Source organism: Nomascus leucogenys, chromosome 2 (genome assembly GCF_006542625.1).
Source record: "Nomascus leucogenys isolate Asia chromosome 2, Asia_NLE_v1, whole genome shotgun sequence".
In the NCBI taxonomy this organism is placed as follows: domain Eukaryota; kingdom Metazoa; phylum Chordata; class Mammalia; order Primates; family Hylobatidae; genus Nomascus; species Nomascus leucogenys.
In genome coordinates, this window is record NC_044382.1 from 124,000,594 (window position 1) to 124,018,086 (window position 17,493).

Here is a 17,493-nt window from a genome sequence, read left to right on the forward strand (position 1 = left end):
AATTGTTGCTTATTTTAAGAAATTGCCATAGCCACCTCAGCTTCAGCAACCACCACCCTGATCAGTTAGCAGCCAAGGTTATGACTTGCTGAAGGCTCAGATTGTTGACATTAACTACTCAGCATTTGTTGACAATAAACTACTTTTAAATTAAGGTATGCATACTGTTTTTCTTATACATAATGCCATTGCTACTTAATAGGCTATAGTATAGTATAAACATAACTTTTATATGCACTGGAAAATCAAAAAAGTTGTGTGACTTGCTTTATTATGATATTCGCTTTATTGTGGTCTGGAACAGAATCCACAATATCTCTGAGTATGCCTGTAGTTGGTGTGCACATCAGTAGCTGTCAGAGCATTAGATAGAGAATGACTTCTAATTAATATTTGTTGAATGCAAATTATACTGTCATAAGAATGCATACAGAATGCATAACTCTTCTATTTCCTAATAATCAGTCCAACATTTGGCCTGAATTTTCTCTAGCCTTCAAGACTTTGGACACTTGAAAGTACCAAATTGAAATGGAAGGCCTGTCAACTTTGCTTGGGTTTCATCCTTTCTATAAGATGGGACATTTACCTTCTCGTTTCTTGACTTATTCACATGCCTTATTGAAGTCATGCATTGAAACACGGAACAAATATCGAACGCATGCAAATTACTTAGCAAGTGAAGGTTTTTTGAGTGTGTGTGTTTTTAAATCAAACAGAAACAATTATATTGAGATTGAAACAGCACTTGAGTTAACCAAGTACCTTGCTGAAGAAGATGAAATTATAGTATGGCATACAGTCTTGGTAAACTTGGTAACCAGGGATCTTGTTTCTGAGGTGAACATCTATGATATATACTCATTATTAAAGGTAATTTCATTCTTTCTTATGTAGTTTTTAAATAAATCCTTTCTTCTTCTTTTCATATTTTAGCCAGCATCTGTGAGACAGGTCTTTTCCAAAGTAATAGTCTTAGTTCCATATATATATTCATTTCGTTAACAATGGCTGATTGATCTTAGAAGAAAAAACCTTAGTCATAGACCTGGTCTAGGAGATGAGTGAGGTTTGGAAGTATACTTCATTCTTGGTGAAGTGACAGTGTGTCCTAAGAAACCAGAAGTGGATGGAAATGGTATGCCTGTATTTTTTTAGGGAAAAGGATAGTATTTATTAGCAACTATTTTCCTAAGAGATTGTTAGGCAGCCAGAATAAATTGTAACAACTCTGTGTTTATAACTGCAATATTCTGACTCATAGGAACAGTACTTAAATCCAGAGAGATATATTCCAGAAAATGTAAAAATTTGAAGATGCTTTTGATATTAGGAAAAGAAAGAGAGAAATTAGAATTACTGAACAGAGAAATGACATGCCATCATAAATGAAAAAAAATTTTCCATTGTTAGATCTTAAACAGTAATTATAGGAAAAATAGCAAAGGCAAAATCAAAGCAAAAGTTAGGTAGCCATCTTTGGGCAGTTAGGGGTCACACAAACCAAAAAGTATGTTAGGTCATGATTTCAAGTGAATTTCGGAGGGTGAGAACACAAATACATCTAACGGCCCCAGACATTCTTTTTCCTAGTGGCCGAAGTACCAATGGGAATTTAGCTGAGCTTGGGATGGTGATTAAGAAAAGAAGGCACTAAAATTTTGGTGGGATTGAGGAGGCTCGTTGATAACATCTGATGACTTGTTCTGGGTAAAGAAGTAACACTAATATTTGTTTTTAAAGAATTTCGATGAACAGCAGCTAGTTAATTCTTAGGGATGTATTAGGAAACATCTAACTTTTATAATTTTATATTTACCAGCTGATAGCTTATATTTATTTCAAAATTAGGGCTTCAGTTTGTCCAGGACATAAACCAGTTCTTTTTTTTTGAGGAATGTATACTTAGCGTGGATGTTTTATGGTAGAAAGACTATTTTACATTTTTACATTTCTTCTCTATTTTGAACATAACTGGAAATGTATGGGATGATGTTAAATGATAATTATAGCTAATATTTTTTGAGTTCTTGCTTTGTGCCAGGCAACGTGCTTGCAATATATTATATTATTTAATCCTCATAATACACTGTAACGTTGGTATTATGGTAAACCATATTTTATGAAAAATGGAACTAAACCCAGAGGTTAAAAAATAAACCAGTTATATATTTAGTAACAGATAAAGGTAATTTCTGAAGAAATATCTGCCACTTGTCTATCAATGTCTTTTCAGATAAATAAATAGAAACACAGTGAAAATTCAGTGTTTGCAAGCCAGAACTAACAGTGTATTTTCTTTGTTGTTTATAGAGGTACCTATTAAAGAGACTTAATTTAATATGGAATATTTATTCAACTATAATTCGTGAAAATGTGTTGGCATTACAAGATGACTACTTAGCTCTGTAAGTATGTTTTCAGAAGTGATAATTGAATAAAATGCATTCATATTAATAGGCTTCCAGAAGTAATAAAATAAAATCTTCATATCTGTTATTCATTGAGAGATTTTATATGCTATTATTATTTGAGAACAATAGCTCAGAGGTTGCTGGGCTACATGTATTCTAACAGAAGTTAGTCGTTTGAGATCTTAATTTACCTGCAAAGCACGTGCATGTACACATAGGAGCTTATAGCTCTATATTCTCAAAGCCTAGACTACTGGTTGAAATTATAAATGTGTCCTACTATTGGTGAAGATGTACTAATCAAAGCTAGCCTATACCAGTGAGTTGAAGGGCATGGGAAAGCCACAGGGGAAAAGGTCCCCTCTGTATATTATTGTTAACAGAAATTCTGTCATTATGCAGATAAGATGAAGTAGGTTGACAGTGATATAGATCAGTCAGTGCTGTAGATCTGTGAGCACAAGTTAGTTTCACAAATGACTTTCATATTACTGGTTTGGTAAGGAGAGTAAGCACATTGTCACGTGGTCTAGGAAGGAGGCCAGAGGCAAAATGGGGTGGTAGTATTTCTGTCTTCCTTGTGCCCTAAGTTTTGTGTGTAGGATGGTCTGTAGATATAGGGAGGGACTCTGTAGCCAATAACAGTATAGGGATTATACCTACAACTTCTGGTCAACATGAAGTTCAAATCAATTAGACCAAGCAAGAAATACAAAATATACAAAGTATGATTATTCTGTCTCAATAGTACTCTTCTGGGAGGGCAGAAATTTTAGTGCTAAGGGATGTGATGAGAAGCACATAAAATGGGATTGAGAGTGGTTAGCAATTTGTATGAATGAGTGGGAAGGCAAAAGTGTGCTCAATCAGGCAGCACATTTGTTAACCAGACATTTCCTTGGCTCTCCTAAATTGGACTGAAGCAGCCTACTTTTTATAGCATCCCAGGGACAGTTCTCTTCAGAGCAGCTCTAGGGAGTTAGACTGCACTTCCACAGAATTCCAGCTTGTTGCCACCAGCTTGAGATTGGGATGGGTGAGGAGAGGGAGTGAGTAGAGTATGTAAATGAATGCCTAGAACTGTCTCTCAGAGGACCTCCACCCTTGCACATTCCTCTTCAGCTTATCACAAGGTCAGGCCAGGCTGGGTTGAAACTGGAGGATGGAGTAACAGAGATTTGGCCCTGCATTTTCTGGAAACTTAACGGCCAATTTGGGTTTCTTTACCCTGACCCCAAACCTGGAGGAGGGGCCACAAGGCATCACTTACCTGGATTTATTATTGGTCTTCACTGTATTCTTTTGAACTTATTTTGTTTTGAAGTACAGTATACAACCCTGCTCAGCTGTAAAAACAAACCAAACCAACCAAACACCTTTATTCTTTTTCTGAACACGTATATAACAGCCAGGAGGAGTAGAAGAAACACACTAAAGCAAAAGAAAACAAATTGTAGAAGGGGAGGAATGAACTATTCCCTTTCCCTTTCTTGTATAGAGAAAGAACTTTATTTTAAAGTCTATTAGATTAGATACTCTAAAATCATGTTGTATCCGTAAGGCAATTCTAATAAAAGACAGGAAAAATAAATTGACAACAGCTGTGGAGTGTGTGTACACCCATGTGTGTTTGAGGGAGATGAAGGATGGCAGTAATTTGTTTCTAACTTTCAAAAAATACTGGCCTTAGGAGCTCTTTTTGGTGCCCAAGAGCCTCTCAGTAAATATTTCTCTGAATCTTAAATACATCTGTCATCCACAAAAACAATTTTTAAAACAAACCTGATGTCATTGAAAGGATATTTTAAAATACCCATCTTTTTATGAAACACATATTCTTGGAGGCAGAGAAAATGAGGGTGGTAATGCAAAATAAACTGTTTTTCTTTGAATTTTTCTTCAAGAATATCACTGAAAAAACTTTTTGTGACTGCGTGTTGGTTGGGCCTTGAAGACTGCCTTCAGCTGTCAAAAGAACTTTTCGCAAAATGGGTGGACCATCCAGAAAATGAGTAAGAGTAATATTGTAATTCCTCTTGTTTTTGTCCTATTTTTGCACCAGCAATTTCCCTTTTTGATGTACTCCCTGTGGGAATGAGTGTTTTGCTTTCACTTGGTTAGGCACTCTCTCCTACTATTCTTTTCAAATACCTTTTTTAAAAAACCAGTGTTTAATGTGGGTCTGTGTATAACAATAGACTAGAATTTATACGATGAATTGTCACCTAGGACCTCTCATTGCCAAAGCATTCTTCCAATAAGCACTTACTTTGAGCTGTCTATGCTTGTTTTGAGCCTTAATAGGTTGTTCTTTATGATTGTTACATCTAAGAGTGCTGCAGAGCACCTCTCTCCATCTCTCTCTTAGTTTGTTGCCTCACTGAGCTCTGAGACTCTCATTTTGGTTTTATTACCTTTAATATACCACCTCGGATGGACTCTTAGGAAACGTGATAATGAGATACAAGACCAACTTGTATTATCAATATACTCTATACTATTCTAATTCACTTCTTTCTTAAAGCCCCTTAGTTTGGAATTTGATGATCTCTTCTCAGGGAATTCATGCTAATGACAGTTCTGACTATTGCCTCTCTAGATTCCTACTGTTGACCTTTATATCTGTGACTATAAATATTTTTACTAGATTCATGCTTCTAAAATATGATAACCTGGGTAAACATAACTACTATGAAAAATGTCATTTTATGTTATATTTTACAGAATACCTTATCCAATTAAAGATGTGGTTTTATGTTATGGCATTGCCTTAGGAAGTGATAAAGAGTGGGACATCTTGTTAAATACTTACACTAATACAACAAACGAAGAAGAAAAGATTCAACTTGCTTACGCAATGAGCTGCAGCAAAGACCCATGGATACTTAACAGGTGATTATGGTCAACTTACCTTGAAAGTTTCCGGTACAGGAATTAAATTAATGTAGGAAAAAATTGAAATGTGCTAATGTAAGTATTAAAACCATGCGTATTTGTGCTTCACTACCTTAGAACCATGGAATTTTGATTTTGTTAATTTAAGTTAACTCTTTATGTTGGATGTTTAAAATGTATTTTTTGAAAATGCACTTTTGCAGATATATGGAGTATGCCATCAGCACATCTCCATTCACTTCTAATGAAACAAATATAATTGAGGTTGTGGCAGCATCTGAAGTTGGCCGGTATGTCGCAAAAGACTTCTTAGTCAACAACTGGCAAGCTGTGAGTAAAAGGTAAGAAGGAAAGTGAGACCTTTCTTTCATTTAGGTCACTGGTTTGGCACTAGAAGCTCAGCTTTAGTCTAGCTAGGCCACAAACGTCCTGTGCATTGACTGGAAAAGTAATCATTTTTCCTTTGTTTAGTCTCACTACAAACTGCCTGTGTTATGGAAGAGCAATACATGAACTTTTAACTATGGCTTGAATATTTTTATCTTTTAGTTGATGACATGCCATACTCATAAAACAGATGCCTATTCTACTTCTGGTAAATTTGCCTTAGTTCACCTTTCTTGCACATTGTGCTACAAAAAGTGTTTCAGACTCAAATTAATTTGCTTTCTACATCTTATGCATTTATTTTTAGGGCATAGTTTATATTCAGCAGTTTTGCTCAATTTTGCTAATAGTTTTGTTTGAATAGACTGTTACATTATTTATGGATTGTAAGAAGGAAATAAAAGTTCAACTTCATAATTAAAATTTTATTTATAGTCAAAATGACACAGGAATATTTACTTAGTTCTTTGTACATCTGAGTATTTAATTATCACTAATTAAACAGACGTATTTGACATGATAATATGTATGTCACTAGTCCTCATGTAATGATGAAGGTAGTATAAAATTATAAGTAAAAAATGCTTCTGCCAAATTAAATTTTATATTAATGTTGTGGAAAGTGTTTATATTGAATTTTCTAAAATGTGACTGATCACTAACAAGTTTGCGCTTAGTTTTTCTCCTGCACATTCCACTGGATGCTACTTATGAAGATGGGGATGATAAGCCTTCTGAGACAGATGGAGACAATAGCTCAATCAGTTTTGAAATTGTTTTAACCCTCACTTTTGCAGACTCACAGTGCATTTTAGCGTTATAAAGTCTCCGAAGCCCTGCAGAAGGAAACCTAGAGTTTTCCATACAGTTTGACTACATAGCGTCTTCTAGGTGTAGTTCTTCCAAACTCCAGCTTGGGATATGCTGATGTAAACAAAACGTCATTTTGCCAGTAGACCAGTTGTTCCAGAAGAAAGACAGATGGGAGAAACAAAATTTTCCAACCCTTTCATTTGGTTCTGGAACTAAAAAAAAAACCTATTAGTTAACATTTAGGCCTTGTTTTCTTCTTCTAAAGAATAATAGATGTATGTGATAAATTCTAAGAATCTTTCTAGTAATAAAAAGTTTTAGTTCTTCTACGTCAAGGTGCAGTTCAAATTGTTATTGGAGATGTAAAAGGATTAGGACTTGGTATCTGATAAATGCTGTGGAGGAGAAATGGTAAGGACTTTTGGGGATTTAAGGGGCAGAAAGGGATGTGCGTGTGATTTGGACAAGCACAGTTGCAAATCTCCTCCTTCTGCCTGGAGGACAGAACACCAGGAAATGCCTGGAGGCAGAGTTGGGAGGCCAACTTGGGACTAGTCACAGTAACTGGCAGGAGCTTAGAGCACTGGAGAGGGAGCTAGGAGTGGGAAGGCAAGTTGAGGGTCAGAGAGAAGGACGGGTGATAACAGACCTTGAATACCATCTGAAGGAGTTTTATTTTGTGTGCTGTTCACTGGTGATGTCCTATTTCTAACTGGTGTCGTATGTGAAGCCCACACAGGCTGTCTTGATTATGACAGTGTGTTAACACTATTGGAGGTCAATTCTAGAATTGGGGGATGGGGATAGACTTAACTAGAGCAGTATAGCAAAGTGGTGGTTTCTTCCTCTAAGAACTATGGAGAGTGTCCCTTCATTATTGTCCTTTGTCCTTTTATTTATTGTGCTTTAGTTTTTCATGTATCCACTAGAGACATGGTATGTCAAAGAGTTAAGGCAATAGAATCTAGAATCAGATCAATCTTAGGATGAGGAGAGTGCTAAATATGTAACCTTAAACAAGATACTTAACCTAAGCTTCAGCTTTCTCATTCATAAAATGAGGATAATAATGAATAGGCTTTAAGATAATTTAATAATGTGCTATTTAAAGTGATGGGTACAAAATAAATGTTTAGTGTTCATTATTATTATCTTACTGAGATAATATGATGTATCTGCTGTATTACAAATCCCTATATCATTCACTTTATTTCTTTTTCTCAATATTGTCAATTTCTATTTTTATGAAATTGATAACATCCCTCAGCAGTATTAGAGTCTCATGTTTAGAATGAAAAACACACATTAATGTTATTCCTTAAAATAACATGTTTAGTCTAGGCATGGTGGCTCGTGCCTATAATCCTAGCACTTTGGGAGGCCACGGCAGGAGGATCACTTTAGCCCAGTAGTTTGAGACCAGCCTGGGCAACATAGAAAGACTCTATTTCTAACAAAAAATTAAAAAATAAAATAATATGTTTATATATACAATAATTACGGTTTTCACAGCCACCCATAAAATAATTACCAATTAATAACCAAGACTCAGAAGTTAAATGACTTAAAGTCAATACCTAGTAAATAAAAGAACTTGAATTCGAACCCGTGTCCCCTGGCTCTGATTCCCAGCTCTCTATTTACTTTCTCCTAAGTAAGAAAATGCATACTTCTTAATTATTTATTTTATGAGAGTACTACTGAAAATATTTAATCTTTTAATGTGTTCTTAACTAATGCCTCATCTACATTTTCAGTGGCTTATGCCTGTAATAATCCCAGCACTTTGGGAGGCTGAGGCAGGCAGATCACCTGAGGTCAGGAGTTCGTGACCAGCCTGACCAACATGGAGAAACCCCGCCTCTACTAAAAATACAAAAGTAGCCGGGCCTGGTGGCACATGCCTGTAATCCCAGCTACTCGGAAAGCTGAGGCAGGAGAATCGCTTGAACCCAGGAGGCGCAGGTTGTAGTGAGCCAAGATCACACCATTGCCCTCTAGCCTGGGTAGGCAACAAGAACAAAACACCATCTCAAAAAAAAAAAAAAAAAAAGATATGCTATATCTTTTAAACATTTTGAGATGCCAAGATTTGTTCAAATATTTTAAATTTGTTTTACCTAGAAAGCTCATCTTATGACGTCAATTCCAGAAAATGTTTAAATAAATGAGGTGGCTTTTCAGTTGATTTTTAAGAAATTAATAAACTTAGTTTTTTAGAGTAGTTTTAAGTTCACAGCAAAATTAAGCAGACAGAGTTCCCATATATCCCTGTCCCCACACAGGCACAACCTCCCCCTCTATCAACATCCTGCATCAGAGCCACACATTTACAGTCAAAAGTTGATTAACAACAGAAATACATTCTGAGAAATGCATCCTCAGGTGATTTAGTCATTGTGTGAACAGCACAGACTGTACTTACACAAACCTAGATGGTAGAGCCTACTACACACCTGGGCTCTATGGTATAGTCTATTGCTCCTGGGTTACAAACCTGTACAGCAGGTTACTGAATACTGGAAGCAGTAGTAACACAACGGCAAGTATTTGTGTATTTAAACATATCTAAACATAGAAAAGATAATGTGCTAAAAGGCGTTGTGCCACAATGTTACAATGACTATGACACTGCTAGGGGATAGGAATTTTTTAGCTCCTTTTTAATCTTATAGGACCTCCCTCATACATACTGTCCATTGTTGACTGAAACATTGTTATGTGGCTCATAGCTGTGCTGTAATTGATGAATATAAACAGGCACATCATTATCACCCAAAGTCCCTAGTTTACAATAGGGTTCACTCTTGGTGTTGCACATTCTAGGGGTGTTGATGTATTAATGTATAATGATGCATATTCACCATTGTAGTATCATACAGAATACTTTCACTACCCTAAAAACCCTCTGTGCCGTGCCTATTCATCCTTCCCTCTGCCCATAGTCAGTTGCTTTTTTATGAAAATGTTTGACTAATCTACTTCTTATTCCAGAAGATTTCATTTTATTTTTTGTTTTGCTTTTTAATGTGTTGAGTTTTTGGTTGCTGGTTTGGTCTTGGCTGTGGGAGCTAGAATCATCGTGAGTATGAGCAGAGGGGCTTTGCACCCCTCCCATAAGGTGGTATCTTGCTGGGATCTTGTGCTCCATTTCTACAGGGTGAGAGAAAGACTGGCAGAGGCAGCTTGCCTAAATGCAAAAACAAACAAATACCATCTCATATCCAGCTTGGCCCTGGGCATGAAGTGACCAATGCTGTGGTTTTGAGTATATCTCTCCCTTGTCTCAGAGCACTCATGGGCATGTGTCACACAGTGACATGCAGGCAAGCTCACAGATATCATCTCCACACCAAGGCACATGTTGGAGTTGAATACATTGCCAATAGCAGTGCAGGAACCACTGCTCCTTTCAGCCAGGCCCAGAATTCTTCCTAGGAAGCCTAATCAGGAAATACATTTTGGAATATTTGATTGAATAAATCAACTTTTGGCTTGGTCTTGCCCCTCACTCTCATGTATAGGGCATTGCACTGGTTGGTGTGGGAAAATTTAATTAATTATTGGGCCAAAGATGATCTCTTGAATACTCAGTCCAATGAGAAAGACTCCATTGGTCATAAAGCTATCTTTCAAGTTACAGAAAAGTCAGTAGGTACACATAGCTACGAATAGGTCCTATGAAAGCATGTGAATAGGGATGAAGCAATAGTATTTTTGTGACTTTTCACTGGATGTGGTAGAAGCATTATTTGTGCTGTTACCATCTCTGTTAAATGGGCTTCACGGCATACAGAAAAACCAGTTTTATTTGAATATAGAATACAGAGCATGATCAGTTTTAAACTCAACCTGTCCAAAATGAATCTTACCCTCTTCACTAAGCACTTGATTTTTTTTCTCCACATGTTATTACATTGCCTGAAGTCTTAAGCTTAAAAACGTGGAATCATTTTCACTTCTACTTGGTTGTATTTCATGATGGGGAACACAGCCAAAAAGGCTAAACAGGAGCACAAGCAAAATGAGAAGTTATCAGAGTGGAGGGTCCAAGCACTGGGGGGCCTGTTCCCATGGCATGGATCAGGCTGGATGCCTTGGTGTCCCCATGCTTGCCTCATAGCCATCCTTGCCAGAAGGAATCTGACACAGCAGAGGAGATGAAGGGAGGGGTAATGTGAGAAGAGGGAGAGGCGAAAGGTGAGCCAGACTGGAGTACCCAAATCACTGTTCGCACACTAACGTTAGATGTTATCAACTTTTTAAAAAGGATTACTATATTGACTCATATTGGCTTTTGACTTCATATTAATTAGAATGTATTTGAACACTGATGGGGGTAAACTATTTGTAATGCAGTTTTGTTGAGTAATATTTGAAAGAGATTGCTCTCTCAACAAGAATGATAAATCATCTCTGTTTCAACAATAGCCCCTCTTGAAGTTGCCAAGAGCAGGAAGGAATGAAGTGTGCCAGGTAATCTAATAGGTGCTTCCATATACATTTTCTCATTTATGCACCAGAACAATGCTTCTAAGTATCTGTTATTCTCCATTTTTACAATTTATAAATTGCCCAAGGTAATGTCACATCCAGCCCTGCCTCCTTGGGTAAACTTTCTGCTGTGTCTGGCAGAAATTCACACATTTAGCACCATAGGTAGGTTTCCTCTGTTTTCCATTTTTATTTTTAAGGTTGGAATTTGGGTTCTTTGGAACTCAAATTTCTTGAGTCATTTTATAGATTTTTTTCTGCCTAGCTGGCCAATTAAAATAGAGAACTAAGAAATGTTTCCTCTTTCTTCATAGAAACAGTTTCGCTTGCCTCAATTATACGCAGAGTTATATTGTCCTTCATGTTGCTCAGGTAGAGCCAGTGTAAGTTACAGCTAGGAAGTTAGAAAAACAGCAGCACTGTTTTCTCTCACCTTTATTAGTATATTATGCCAAAGTTAACTCTTATCATTTTTAATTTCAAGTACATATTTTTGAAGTAAATCAATTGTATATATTAACTATTCAACTATCTCTTGGTCGGTCCATTATAATAACCCTATTTTAATTTTTCTTTCTTTTTTAATGCACCCAAAAGTCTTTTATTTACTTTTTTAACTACAGCCACACTTTGAGCAGGTAAGTATGTGCTGTTTTTTCGTAGCAATACTTCACAGCTATTTTAAGATTTTTTTTTTTCTCGATATTCAGGGACACTAAACTAGAGGGAAAGTTTCCATGACCACGCCTATTGGAACAAGCACAGGGAGAGCCATGGTGCTCAGCCTTCAGAGTCACCAACATTTAGAGAACATCAGAAGATATTAATCTTCTCTCCAAAAAAGCACGCATAAATACAACATTTTAAATACACGTTCAGGGGGCTTTAGTCAGTAGTTCTGAAATGGATCCTCTATGAACTACTGTTTTTTAAGGGGCATAATTTATATATTTATTTATTCCCTTAGAAATTGTATTGATTTGAGACATGTGACATGTATTCCAACTACCTCATTTTAAAAGATAATTGTTTTTAAGAAGAGCTTTTTAGATTTAGATAATAGATTTGTGTAACACATATAAGTATTTAAGTTCCTTAGTGTTAATAGGATTCTCTATTAAAAGATGAAGCTAAACTAGTTCATACATGTTTTTACTTAGATTTGGGACATAGGAATTAATAGGGGCCATACACTTGACATTCATCTGCTATAAAAAATACAGCTTTATTTTGCAAAATGCTTTCCACCCTTGATTAACATCTTATTGCCTTGTAGGTATGGAACACAATCATTGATTAATCTAATATATACAATAGGGAGAACCATAACTACAGATTTACAGATTGTGGAGGTAAGTACTTTAAATATTATGAAATACAATGATAATTTGGAAACCACTTTTTATGCAATTTGGACTTGCTAAAATTAAAAAAATATGCTTATCTGAATTATTACATTCTATGCTTCTGCTCATGCTGTATCACTGTGAAAGACATGTTTTTAATTGTATCCTCCTCTGAAACAGAGATCACCTGTTCATGGAGGGTGGCACTTCATCCTTTTTCACCTGAATGCAGGGGACTCTGGCCCAGGGTTCCCGTCCCAGACCGGGCTTCCCTCCGTCCCACCTTTGCCATCACTGCTGCCGGTCATTGCCCTGTTCCAGAGCTTCTGTAGCTTTTCATAGTTTTTCAAAGCAATTTTGAAATCTTGTGATTAGCACATGAGGCCCTTCATGATCTGGCCCCTGCCTTACAGTTTAGCTTCATTTTTGCTCACCTCACCACTAAGTGTCAGAGAGCAAGAGAGACGGACAGACACCCCTAAACAAGTTTCCTCTAGCTATACTGTACCACTTACAAATTTTCTTGAATTATTACATGGCTTCACATTTTCTGGATTTCGGAAACTTTCTACCTTCTGTCTGGAGAACACTCCTCATCCCTCTTCCTGGCTGAATAATTCCTAATCATCCTTTAAGATCCTGCTCCTATTACCTATTCTAGGAACTTTTTAATGAACTGATTTATAGCCTCTCCTCGCCTATGCTTTCAAGTCATCCGATGAATATATTCTTACCACAGGGCTTACTACATTATAGTGTAATCACTGGTAAATATGTCTACCCCATGAGGCTATAATGAGCTCCCTGAGGACTGAGATACTATCGTAGTTTTGTCTATTCTAGGTTCTTACCTTTTCCTGGCTTTGCTTTCCTCTAGGCTGAATTTTTATTAGGCAGACTTTTTCCTTGTGGAGAGAAGCATAGCTCCCCACTTATATAATCCTCAGCACTCTCAGTTGCAGAAGGAAGGATACTTTCTCACAGCTTCAAGAGTTCCTGCCCTGAAAAAAAAGCACTTTGGTTGGTCCTACTTGGGTCAAATGCAGCAATCACTGTGTCCATGGGAGATGGAATACTCTGATTGGTCTAGCCAGGGTCATGTGGCCACACTAGGAGACAGACCCACCCAAGTCACCAGCACTGGGAAGGGGAAGGGGTAGTTCTGGAAGGAAAAAGGGCTGTAACCAGAAAGTAGACAAAGTGGGCAAAAGCAAATGTCTACAAAAAGATGCATTCACACAAAGTAAAACAAGAATACGATATAAATACAACCTCTACACACCCAGTAACATAGGTAAAATTAGAAAGATTTATGGTACCAAATGGTGCCAAAGATACGGAGCAACTGGAACTCTTTTACCCTGCTGGGAGGAATGTAACACGGCACAACCACTTCAGAAAACAGGCAGTTTTTGAAATGTTAACTGGAAGCCATCTAAATGCCCATCCATAGGTAAATGAATAAGGAAAAGTAATATATCCACATAATGGAATACTATACTGAAATTTTTAAAATTTGTGTAGCAACATGGATGAATATCAAGGTGATTATGTTTAGTAAAAGAAACCAGTCACATTCTGGGTAATGCAAATGGATCTATAGTGACAAAGGGCAGATCAGTGGTTGCCTGGGACAGAGGGAGATGGACTGCAAGGACCCTTTTTTGGGGTAGAGGAAATGTACTTGATTGTGTCTATGGTTTCAAAGGGGTACACAGTGGTCAAAATTCATTGACTTTTACAGTTTAAGTAGATCTAGTTTATTGTACATAAATTAAATTCCAATGAAATTGATTAAAATTAAATACCAGGGCCTGAAACTATGTTAATAAGAACAAGATGAGCCTTTGTAAATAAAGGTAAATCAACTCTCCCTAAGCAAATAAATACATGTGTGGGTCATAAAGGCCTGAAATATGATCCTAAGCAAAAAAAAAAGGACAAGTAGACAGTCATATCATTGTTATCATGAGAGAAGGAGAACTGCTAATTCCCAAAGAAATTATCTTTTTCTGAGTTTTGGCCTGCCTAAGGCTGAGCAGTCAGGACCTGATTTATCGGGTATTCCCTGGACAAGGGAAAGAAAATCACACTACACCCAGAACATGCTGGTACAAAAGCGCCGCGAATCAAGACTCAGTATGTGTTTCTATCTTCTAAAATTCGTTAGTTCAATCTTTGCTTCTAGAGAATCTAGTGAAGTTTTGTTGTTAATGAATGAATAAATGAGGTTGGTATAAATTTAGCAATCTTCAAAGTTTCAAAACTCTAGTCGCTCACAGCTTTTCAAAATTGCGAAAATGGATTTAGCAGTAGTTAAATTATTGCAATTTAAAAAAATAAATGAATTAGCTAAGATGAATATCCTTGTCAACAACATCTTAATGTCCAGCAGTCCTGCTATGCCACATCAGTTCACAGGATAGTATCTAAAATAAGTAACAAAAAGGAAAGTGAAAATGAAGTCATTTGCCTCTCTCGTCCCTCTCCAAAGGCACAATTTTCAAACACCTTCTGCATCTCTGGCTCTGATTTTTATGTTCCCCCTGCTAGACATACTCTCAAGCATACGTGAAGCCCACCTACAATCCCAAACACCACCGCCACTCCCCTCCCACCACTACAGGAGCCCAATCCTGGGCACACTATCCGCGATGTGGAGTTGTGAGCTGTTGGTTACCACCTCCTGTCAGGTGTGAGCAGGGAAGGAAAGAGTGGGGGAGGATTGTTCCTGGCTCTTTAACTTACTTTTCCCTAAAACATTTCTTTTACATTGTAATTAGGCTTGATAGCACTATTCCTATGCAATTTTGAGTATATTAGGGTTGAAGTGAGCTGTTGTGAGCTGGAATGGGCATTTTCATCTTATGGCTATAAGTGTTCGGAGTTCTAATCCACTGATACAAAAAGAGACTCGGTAAAATGAAAATTGAAAAAACTTATAACTTATTTATATTTTGGGATATAACTTATTATTCACTTGGAGTCTGACTTATACATAATATTGCAACAAATGTTCTGATAACTGAATGCTTGACCTGACCCAGTGAGGTAGTTCAGCCGATGTACAAATTCATTATCTAAGTATTCTCAAGTAAAGAATGACATTTGTAAAGATGCAAATATTATGTACCAATTTTGAGCTTCGGAAGTTGCAGTTTCTTTTGAGATTTTAAAAAAGTGGGGCGGGTTCACTGTATCTCTGTCTGCAAATCTTAGAGAACACTCTATATGCATTCAGTAAATATTCATTGAGACTTAATATGTGCTTTGGGAATAAGGCATAGTTTCTGCTTCATGGACCTTCCTGTCTACATCTGCTTCTTTGGGGTAGCAGTGGTGTTCATCACATTGTCTCAGTCACAGTCTCCCCAGGGACACACAACCTAGGAGTATACATTTCTACTCATTGCCACCATCATCACCAATTTATAAAATCATGTTGCTACTTAGCATTTAGACATTTATTTTGTCCAAATGGGAAGTTAGATTGCACTGATCATCTGTCTCTCTGTCCTTCCAGCTGCAGCAGTTTTTCAGTAACATGTTGGAGGAACACCAGAGGATCAGAGTTCATGCCAACTTACAGACAATAAAGAATGAAAATCTGAAAAACAAGAAGCTAAGTGCCAGGATGGCCGCGTGGCTAAGGAGAAACACATAGCTTGTGGCTATCTTTCAGCACTCCTCTTGCATATTATAATGTAGTTTGTTCACAGTTTTGTCTTCCAATACTTTGTGAGTCTGGAAAACCACACATTTTCTTTGTATTTCAGTCACATTTATTACTCAGAGTGCCATTCTTCTCACATTGTCATGTTTGGCCCTGAGGTTGGGTGATTGCTGACAATTTTGCCAATGCTGCTGTATTTCTGGGAAAGATGTCACTTCATGTTGGGTTATAATCCCACAGAATTTACTTTAAATGTCGTGTAAAAACAAATTCACCTAAGAAAGTCTTGCTTATTTTGTTGTGAAGGCCAGTGGAATATAAAATCAATGGCATTAATGAGGAGCACATTCTTTGCTGAGGGAAATAACAGTTTTTCCAGGCCCTAGGGTTTATTTAGTTCAACACTGAAGATTGAAAAGACTAATGAGAAGATAACATGACAATATAAAAAGACAGAAACTCAAAAAGTGTATTGACTAGAAGACAGAAGAGCCAAAGACAAGCAAGTTGAAAAAGAAAGAGGAGACAATTTAATGAGCCCTAAAGGCAAGAAGTGTGTCTTCTCCTGCCCATTTCTCTCTCCCACAGTACATCCTGCTTTGAACCACGCGTTGCTGGTTACTAAACTTTATGGTGTCACAAAAAGACAAATGATTGTAGGATCCGTGGAAGTGCACTTAGGCTTGCTGTGGTGGAGGCCATAGTGGAGATGAAGGCTCTGCTCTGAAGCTCTTGATTGTGTATTCACCAGAGGGATGGACAGCCTTTCAGCCTAAGCGTACAAGTGAAAACAATGTTGTCAAAAGACAATAGCAAGTATGGGCTACTATTTAGGACAAAAGGAATCTTGAAATGAAAGAAACAGAACTAAAAGGCTAACTGGAGCATAATCCTTACAGTTTTGCACTCAGGGGATTAAGTTTGAAACATAGTGTCTTTTGGCCAAATTGAACCTACTTGTAATTTACTTTACACATTTTCGTCAGTCCCAATGTGTGGAATTAGCTTAGTTTTCTCATGCTTGATTAAAACAAGACAACTAAGGCTAATCATTCCTCTTCTAGACTTTGTGTATATGATTTAATCCTTTATTTTATTTTTGTTTTTGTAGAATGGGGGCATAACTACAAATCTCCACCTCAGGGTGATATTTTTAAAGATTAAGGAGTATGACATCAATTAGTCTTTAAAGATGTTACATAAGCTCAAAGCAATGTGATCTAAGACTTTTTTCCTATTTCTTGTATAAGTTAAGGCAGCCATAAATGAAAATACGAAACAAACATTTGCTTTTATATTTGCTTCACAAGAGGATTCTCCCTGAGTGTCAGGGGAGGCTGTGGGACTTCACCATGTGGACAAACGAAAGCACAGGCTACTCAGACTTGGCCACAGGTCATAGGTCAGAGAATTTTTTCTTCAAATGTAGAAATGTAAATTTTCAGCAATAAAATATCTGCATGCCTTCAAA

At 37.0% G+C, this 17,493-nt stretch overlaps 1 protein-coding gene across 1 annotated transcript in view; it reads left to right on the top strand.

Annotated features, from left to right (window-relative positions):
- LVRN (laeverin) overlaps window positions 1–17,493 on the top strand; it is a 65,082-nt gene extending 47,589 nt beyond the window's left edge. The window contains exons 14-20 of the mRNA XM_030823444.1: window positions 720–873; window positions 2,314–2,408; window positions 4,319–4,426; window positions 5,139–5,306; window positions 5,513–5,650; window positions 12,280–12,355; window positions 15,873–17,493. Of these exons, the coding sequence (XP_030679304.1) occupies window positions 720–873; window positions 2,314–2,408; window positions 4,319–4,426; window positions 5,139–5,306; window positions 5,513–5,650; window positions 12,280–12,355; window positions 15,873–16,013 (880 nt within the window). The 3' untranslated portion in view covers window positions 16,014–17,493. The remainder of the gene's footprint in view (window positions 1–719; window positions 874–2,313; window positions 2,409–4,318; window positions 4,427–5,138; window positions 5,307–5,512; window positions 5,651–12,279; window positions 12,356–15,872) is intronic.